The sequence below is a fragment of the Pungitius pungitius genome, chromosome 19, assembly GCF_949316345.1.
Source record: "Pungitius pungitius chromosome 19, fPunPun2.1, whole genome shotgun sequence".
In the NCBI taxonomy this organism is placed as follows: domain Eukaryota; kingdom Metazoa; phylum Chordata; class Actinopteri; order Perciformes; family Gasterosteidae; genus Pungitius; species Pungitius pungitius.
The window spans coordinates 2524350-2533394 of record NC_084918.1 but is presented as its reverse complement, the minus strand read 5'-3'; the positions used below and the strand labels follow the sequence as shown (position 1 = coordinate 2533394).

Genomic DNA, 9045 nt, shown 5'->3' with positions numbered 1-9045 from the left:
AAGACTATTTATGTAATTCTGTATATTGTTTTTTTTTTTAGAACATAACATTGATAGACACCAGAGTATGGCATCCTAAATACCTCCTGATCTCAAAATCAAAATCAAAATCTCAAAATAAGATTTGAGTTTTTTTAGTGCTTTACAGCGCCACCTGGTGGAAACGGTACCTCACATAATCCATCACTGTGAATGTGCAGATGGCAAATCGACCCACTGTTCTTCTCTATATCATTTTGATTGACACGTGTTTTTCTCTGTTTGCATGTATTCTTTATCACTGTCCCTCCAGTGACCATTTCACTGTGTTTCTCCTTTCTTTTACTCCTCATCCATTGTGTAATTTGCATGCCTTTTGCGGGCGCACCAGGAGAGGGAGGCTGAGTTTGGATCATGCGTGCGATGCCCGTGGTGACACCCAGGTGTTGTTTCTTGACCCTCCTCCTCCTGCTTCACCTGTCCGTGTAGAGCGGCAGCCGCTTAGCTTCTCCCGGGGATTTAAGTAAAAGAGCAAGTGCTCCAGGAGACGTGATCCTAACACATAAAACAGACCCGATTGGTGATAAAATGGCCCACAGTCCTGCTCTAATTCAAATCACTTGTTGTTTTCACATCTCCCTCCAGCACTGCCTGATTACTGCTGACTCACCACCAACACCCATTTCAACATCTGTCCGTCCCTCTGTTGCCTTGTTTCCCTCTGAGTCATCCCTCCCTTTTTTACATCCCTGTTCGTGTAGCTCTGTCGGGGTGTCTCTTCGTCTCTTTCGGTCTGCACCAAACCTCGTATTTACTCTGTTCGCCTCAACGCTAGACGACCCGCTCATCGCCCCGTAGAGTGACTTAGACGCAGTAGACTACGGCGCGTGATGGTTGTGCCCCCCCGAAGCGCGAAGCCATGAGTCACAGCTATTGTTTTCACAGTTGATTTTTAATTTTTTCTTCTATGTTTTTCTCCATGTGCATTTTGCAGGATCAGGACAGCTGCCTGCCGCCGAACGGCGACTACAGCGGCAGCAGCGTGGTCCTGGTGAACCCGTTCTGCCAGGAGACGCTCTTCATCAACAGAGACAAAGCTTCTGCCATCTAGAGACAGGAAGAAAAAAACAAACAAGAGAGACGCTGTCGGAGTCTCCTCTTCTACTCCCCCTGCTGTTGTTGTCTATTTTATAAATGTGCTAAATATTCAGACTTTATACTGTACATGACAAACACTAAGAGGCAACCTGAAAGAGGAGCGATGCAAGCAGACACTCTTTAAGGATGCACATGCATATTTTTCTGATGTACATTTTCTACAGAAGGCTTAATTGTGATAAAAAAAGTTTTTATTGTCTTTATAAAATACAGATTATATGTAGTTTTGTTTCATTAAAGTGGCGCACGGTGGATGCTGCCACAGGAAATTTGCTTTAGCGAGAGAAACGTGCAACGGAAACATTAAAGCTGGGGGTTTTTTTTCATTTTATTTTGCCTGTAAGCTGAATCCTAAAATACTTTTAGCCTGTTGAACTTGAATATAGCACCTACGTTATTTGTGTGTGTGTGTGTGTGTGTGTGTGTGTGTGTGTGTGGGGAGGGGGGCAGTGGTACGTGAGATCAAGGCCCATATCTATTAAAGCGAGAAACGCATGAAAGAACGACTTACAGAGCAAACTTCTGAGTAAAAGAGTCCTTCTGGAAGCCAAGAATAAGACACATCTGAGAAGCAACTTCCATCAAAGTGTAGGAGTAACCTTTAGGTCTTCATTCTTTACATGAAAGCTGAAATACTCTACATCTGCCCTATTGTTCATTATTACATTACATTTGTATTAAAATGTACAACAAGAATATAGTAATAGTATCAAAGTAATAATAAAAGTACCCAAATGTTTGATTCATACTACGCAAATTTAGATATATTAAAAAAAAATGGTTCTAATGCATGAAAAGAGATTATTCTTGTTCTTTACACCCTGGATACCTCTTGACTTCTCCAAAATAAATTTTTTTGATAAGCCCAAACTTTTATGGTTGATCAGAATGCGCGTGCTGCAAGGCCCCGTTTGTGCATGTAAGCACAAGCCGCCCCCCCCCCCCTCTTCTTAATTTAAGTAAAACGAGGCTTTGTATCACTTTCAGCTCAGTTTTTATTTGTTTCTCTGTGCGTGTCTGTCTTTTCGTCTCCTGTCTGTGTCGTGGAGTGGCGACTGGTTTTAGCCCAGTTTAAGAAAGAGTTTATCAGCACTCTAGAAAACGATCAACGACCAACCTTGCTATTGTAAATGTCTCCCTCCATAATGTGTTTGTCCATCCATGCAAACTGTGTTCGTTAAACGATTTTGAATTAGTTTTCGGAACTGCGTATTGTTTTAGAGGCTGTCAAAAATATTGACCAATGGAAACACCGAGATAAATTATGTATGGTGAGTATTTCCTGTGCGAACAAAAAGGCAGTTTGATTTTAAAAAGAGTGCATATTTTGATTAATTATTGACTCCGTGGTCCTTCTATCACCTGTTTCTGTTTTGCATTGCTGCAGTTGTATTCAATAATCAATGCTGCCTGCCTAAAATGTTGCTAAAGATGTTCCTGCTATGTGAGATGTTGTTCTGAAACCACAGATTTAAAAGGTAATGTTGAATAACACGCCTAAACATATTGATATTTCCTGCATCTGATGCTCACGGCTGGGCTTCTTGTTTTGCACGCTCAAAAGTGGATATTTTACTAAACGTTCAGTGGCACGATGGAGCAGTGTTCAACATTATGTATTTTTTGTACTGTAGTATACACTGTACTTTTTACTGCTGAGCAATAAAACAAAGAAAAAACATTGTTGTTTTTCTTCAATCAACAGATTGACCAGGGAATGTAAAGTCAGTTCAATGAACTGTTTACTCCTGACAGGAGAGGCTTAATTTAATGTGAGTGTTATTAAACTAAAATGATGTTTTAAAATCTTACAAAACACAATTTCCGCGAGTTTGGCGAGTTTGATTCATATGCATAAAGGAGTTTCAAGTTTCTCAAAAGACATTGTTCAATGTTATTATCAGTCCACATGATGATGACATGATAAAATAAGATAATCCTTTATTACTCCTGCAGTTGGGAAATTCACAGACGAAGACATGATAAACAACCAGATTAAAACAATTATAATAAATAAGCAGTAAAATACACTTAAAAACAAAAATTGATACCTGTAATCCCTTAAACTAGAATACTTCAAAGATAAAATTAACAAAAACACAACAACAAACTGAATGGGAACATTTTCATGTTGGCTTTGTTTACTTCATGATATGGCCCTTTACAGCTTATTTTGCAAAAGTCCTCTCAGAATACAATTTATCTCTCAAAATCATATATACCTGAATTTAGACTCAATTCCTTCAATTTACTACTAGTAAATACAAATATATAGTTAGAAGAACCGACAATTAAAGTGATAAAGTCTTCAACGTTTTACATAATTAAAATGTAATTCAATATGTCTTTGATTTAACATCTTTAGATCAGTAAATAAGACTTCTCTATTTTCATTTTGTGACTTTACTTTTCCGACTCCTACCACTTCCGGTTCAGGGACGATGCTCTTCCGGGTTGCCGTACAGATTTGTCAAATAGCCCGTGCATGGCATGGTTGTCAGGATTGCCTTCGACTGGGTGGACATTTTTATCAGCCCGCAACATAAGTCAAACGTTCAGATAAAGGAGTGAGTCCATCTTTTCTTTCCCGTTGAGCAGCTGCCCCCCCCCTCCCGTAGAGAAGTTATTCACATTTGTCATTGCTCGCTTAGCTCACGAGTTTAAACGTTGCTCTTTGAAAATGGCGGACCTACCACCGGAGAAGAGCCTGGACGATTTCTTCGCCAAGCGGGATAAAAAGAAGAAGAAAGAAAAGGGAAAGAGCAAAGAGCCCGTCGTCGGTCCCACGTCGGCCGTCATCAAAAAGACAAAGAGGGAAAAGGAAAAATTCATCAAAAACGACAATCAAGACGCGCAGATTGAAAAGGTAACTGCTATCGTTACTCTCCGGGTAACTTTTTTTTTTTTTTTTTAGCTTCTTTTGCAGATACCGGTGTCGTGTCAAATGTTGCATACCTCGTCATACTCTACTTGGCTGCTTGATCCTGCTTTTCTCACACCTCGCAAACGGGTATTTTTTCCCCACCAATAAACGCAGCGATGTTGAGTGCGTAATATACATTTTGACATGTAGGGAGGCGACGCCGGTTGCTAGCTAGCATATGGCTCCTACAGGCGCACGTTCAGAGGAGTTAACGGCTAGCATTGTAACCCAGGCGCCGTGCGACCCTATTCGTCATGACTTCCCTTGTGTGTTAACAGTGTCGGTTACGTGTTAAACGTTCGAGGCCCAGTTGTTAACAACTCGTGCTGTTAAAGGCCGTGTGTGTGTGTGTGTGCGCGCGTGTGTGCATGACGAGGCTGTCATCCCTCTGAATCGTGGCTGTTCAACAAAACGTCCACGTTAGGCCGAGCCGCCATTTGTCACAAGTTTCAGGGGGTTTACAGTCTTCTTGTCTTCATGTGACTGAATATGATTACGTGACAACGCTTTTTTCCCCCCCCCCTTTTTTCTTTTTTTGTAAGTTTTAATTAAGTAGTTACTCCGCTTGCTAACGTTGACCCAAACTGCTATGGGCGGTTTTTCTACAATTTCTTGGATGGATACTGACTAAGATGGAGAGGTCTCCTCGAAAAAGAGATTTTGTATTAGGCATTGCAATGCTGCAAATGTCGACTTGCTGTTGTGATTTGAGATTTAATGCTTCCTTCTGTCCAGGAGGATGAGGAATGGAAAGAGTTTGAGCAGAAAGAAGTTGACTACAGCGGGCTGCGTCTCCAAGCTTTGCAAATAAGGTGAGAAATATGTCTGTGGTTGTCATGACTCCCTGTCCACCTGAGTAGTAGGCCTTTGCAATTAAGCCTCAGTGCCATCAATGTATATTTTAACTCCCTAATAGTGGTTTCGGCTGCAAGTGAGATGGCATTTGCAAGATTTTAAAATCTCGATTTGCACTGAAAATGATGATGATGATGATGATGAAATGGCAATTACGCACAGATATCAAGCTATAATAAAACTGCAGTACTATTTGGATTATTTCTTTGGATGGTATACATTCACAATGTGTATATTGTCTTTGGACTGCACTGAAGTTAAACTTTCCTCAGAATGTTATGTATTGCTTATAATTAACATATATATAGATTTTTGGTAAATGTGCTCTGAAATTGAATAATGAATGAACTTAGTTTAAAAGTCGATCTCGGAGAAACTAAACTTGAAAATAAAAGCCTCCTTGGCGGCTCATGATGGGTTCAGCTCGGCTCATCTGACTTTTGTCTGTTTGCAGTGACGAGAAAGAAGAGGAGGAGGGGTATGAGAAGGAGGAGGTCGGTGAGGATGGTGAGATCATTCTGGTCAGCGGAGACAAGGTGTCGGGTCCCTGGAACAAGTCTGGCGCTGCTCCGGTTCCTGCTGCTGCTGCTGCACCTGTCGGTGAGCAAACTGACTTCCACTCGTGTTTTAAGGGGTTGGGAATTAACAGTCTGGATGATCCCACCACTGCTCATCTGTTGGCTTTTCCACCCATGCCATGTAGTAAAAACTTGGCTCGTATGTATCCGACACTAAAAGATGTTGTAAAAAATAATGGAAGAGTGTTTTTTTTTTTTTTAAATAATTCCAGAGGAGGTAGAGGAGCCTGAGTCGAAGCCTTCTGGTGTATATCGCCCTCCAGGGGCTCGGCTGACCACCACCAGACGAGGCCCCACCCAGGGGCCTCCTGAGATCTTCAGTGACACACAGTTCCCCTCACTAATGGCCACCTCCAAGCATGTGGAGACACGCAAGTAAGTAGAGTTCAGTGACCGTATCTGGTTCAACACGGCAGCTTATATGTCTTGTTGCAGTTTGAATTAAGTATTTTATGTCCGTGTTAAAGGGACAGAGAAATGGAGAAGACCTTTGAGGTGGTGAAACACAGGAACCGCGGTAGAGAGGAGACCGGCGGTACCACCTCTATGCAGCAATTGCAACTTGACAACCAGTACGCCATCCTGGGGGACAAGTAGAGGCGCTCCCCACCATCCTCTGGCCCCTCCAGCAAGGTCCTGCCCGGTCCCCTCGGAGGAAGCTGAACTCCAGCTATGTTGGCTGCAGTCCTGACGGAGCTCACCTTGCCACCATCACCACACTGGTCTCTCTCGCTCACACACACACGCGCACACACACACACACACACACACACACACACACGGCCTCATATACATACGCACCACATACATACATACACGAAGCTCCCTTTAAATCAAAATTACACACTTTACAGACATCGGTTGGCAAAACTGAAGGACTGCATCTGAAGGGGCAGTTGACAGAGGCATATTTGAAAAGGAATTGGCAAAAATACACCCAAAAGTACAAAACTGCGGCAGCAACAACAGACTTTGTGCATTGTACTCGGAGCAGCAGTTGTGTGGCGCAGCTCTTCTCTGGACTTCTACTTGCTTTGATAAAGCCACGGAAGATAACGTTAGGCGAGATGATTTTACAAACTTCTGTGAAAATATCTATTTTTTTGCAAGATCGTTATGACCCAATCGCACATGGTATTTTGGGGTGTGTTTTTGAATTGCGGTGGAGAGCTTCTGGGGATGTTGCCACAGCAGCATAGCTGCCAATGTGGATTGAGCTTTTTTTCTTTTGCCATGGTGGTGAATGGGGCAAACACCAGCCTCCATTCCACCCCCTCTCATATACAAGCCAGCCATCAGGCTCTTTAATTTTAGAAACTTGAAGCTTTGTTTGTTTCCCTTAATGATGATGATGATGATGACACTCTGCAAAGATCTATGGACAAGAAGCGACAGGTTGTGGTCCTCCATTTAGAATTTCTATACAAAGTGGCCTTACTGATAAAAACTGCTTTGTCGTCTGAGAACTTTGCTTGTTATCCTCTGGATCTCGACACTTGGTGTCAACAAACCATATACAAATGAAAATAATCCCTTTGTTCAAGAATGTAGTGCTGTTGTAGTTTGCCTGGTGATTGCCATGACTGTCTTTTAACTCCACCGTTTGGATTTTCTTGCCCCTACTCCATTTTGGTCTTTTCAGATAAATAGCAATTAAAGCTGGTTTCTGTCCAAAACCTTCACTTACTTTTTTTTTTTGCCAACATATTTTTACAGTGGTTTGACACCAGGTGGTCAAAGATGTTACAAGTATCAAAAAGACAAACCACTTAAAGAATCTTTTTTTTCTTTTCTTTGCCTACTGAGCTCACAACTTTTAGTATTGTGCTATGTTTCGATCTCAGTTTTAAGACTTTTTTTTTTAACTCAAGGCTTTCCTCATGAGTATACATGCGGTGTCAGCCCTCATTGCAGTTTGTTAGAACAAGTAGTTGTGCGTGACTTAATTTCTAGAGTTACAGGGACTATTGGTCGGTAAAAACATACTGTCACCAAACCAACAGTAATATCCACTTACAACACGGTCGCCCAGTTAGATATCAAAAGGGTTTTTACTGCAAGCTTCATTATGTTTAGAAACGGTAAAGAACTGGATTTATGTTCCGGTCCTTTCTATAAAAGATGTTGGGGATAGATGATCCCTGCTGGAACACTTTGGGTGGACGTAGATAATATTTGTGAATTAAAAGAAGAGGTGAACACAAAAAATAAAGTGATCCTTGTGATTTGAAGTCTTGTCTGAATCTTTAAATGTTGAAAAGGGGATTGATTGTACAGTCTTTTTTTTTTTTTTTTTTTTTTTTTCTTCCAGAAAAGGTGGTGTTGTAAACTTAAGACCTGTGTTAACTTGCAAGCCCGCCCATAATAACTTACTAAAATTGGTGTCTCATTTTGACGAGTTGTGGAAAAATTATCAAAAATTTCAGCCCTTTTGGGAAACGTTAGATGTTTCAAATGACCTTATACCAAGCATATTAACAAATAAAAAAAAACGTTTTTTTCCTCACAACAGACTTAATCTTTATTTGAAGGAGACCGAAACCAACAATACTTTTTGTTTTGTTTTTCCATCTGATGTTGCCGTCTGTCCGTATTCATTGTGGCTTCACCTGAAAAGACAGGACAACTCATTTAAAATAATCACAAACCATTATTATATAATATTGTTCAGTGAAGTTTCTTACCGTGTTCGCTTCTTCGTCGTTTACATCAGAGAAACCCCTTTTATCACCGAGGAAGTGCCAAGTTCCTTTGTGCTTGGTAGGTGTAAGAAAACATACATTTCATGTGACATCATTTTATGAAACCAAAAAAAGTTTCTCTTCCGTAAAACAAGAGCATTTTGACACTTTCTGAGAATATTCCTTCTTTTTTTAGTTCCCGTTTTCTGATGAATCACGTTGTAATCCGTCATTACGCCGCGCGGTGGCGCTGCAGCGGACGAATCGTCGCGACGTCCGTTCCGGTCGACCGACGGCTCTTTAATGGCGGGCTCACACGCGGCTCCGTGGCGCTGACCGACGGCGACGCTTTCACACCGACCGGACGGGTGCCGTCTACAACAACACCGGGAGGACGACCAAATAACCGGTTTTACGGTAGGAGAAACTGCGAAGTGTAGAAAGTAGCGGTACATTCTCTGTGGCACTGCTTCCTGGAGCCGATGTTGATGCTAGCTAGCGAACAGCCGGAGGCGACAACGGCCCGTTCAGGTAACCGGTGACACACAACGTTACCTGGTGAAACCTTGGTTGTGCGACGGCGAATTTACCAACTAACTATATGTCTGTGAGCTTCTCAGCGAGACGACGTTAGAGGTTTTTTGGCTTTAGCCGCATTCGTTGTCATGGTTACCTGTAGCATTAGCATGATTCTGTCTGTAGCTTCCGCTGCTGACAAAGTCAACTTTTATTTCCCCGCCTTCGTTCTAGGCAATAACACGAATAGCCGTTGAAAAGAATTTGTAAAAATATTGAGGTGCAATAATAGTGCATATGCTTTAAAGTCGAAATGTTTATGTTTCGCCGCAGTGATGCCAACTGTCAATAATTC

At 41.8% G+C, this 9045-nt stretch overlaps 2 protein-coding genes across 4 annotated transcripts in view; both read left to right on the top strand.

Moving 5' to 3' along the window:
* The window catches only part of tmem108 (transmembrane protein 108), a 25829-nt gene extending 23011 nt beyond the window's left edge, over positions 1–2818 (top strand). The window contains exon 4 of the mRNA XM_062559352.1: positions 935–2818. Within this exon, the coding sequence (XP_062415336.1) occupies positions 935–1090 (156 nt within the window). The 3' untranslated portion in view covers positions 1091–2818. The remainder of the gene's footprint in view (positions 1–934) is intronic.
* Positions 2819–3573: 755 nt separating this feature from the next.
* cdv3 (carnitine deficiency-associated gene expressed in ventricle 3) lies at positions 3574–7793 on the top strand. 3 transcript variants are annotated; one of them, XM_037455837.2, is made up of 5 exons: positions 3574–4003; positions 4805–4872; positions 5370–5515; positions 5706–5868; positions 5961–7793. In XM_037455837.2, the coding sequence occupies exons 1-5, from the start codon at positions 3818–3820 to the stop codon at positions 6088–6090; spliced, it is 693 nt and encodes a 230-aa protein (XP_037311734.2). In that variant the 5' UTR covers positions 3574–3817; the 3' UTR covers positions 6091–7793. The 3 variants fall into 3 exon arrangements, with proteins under 3 accessions (XP_037311734.2, XP_037311732.2, XP_037311731.2); XM_037455835.2 differs by having other exon boundaries at positions 3575–4003; positions 4799–4872; XM_037455834.2 differs by having other exon boundaries at positions 3575–4003; positions 4796–4872.
* The last annotated feature ends 1252 nt before the right edge of the window (positions 7794–9045 follow it).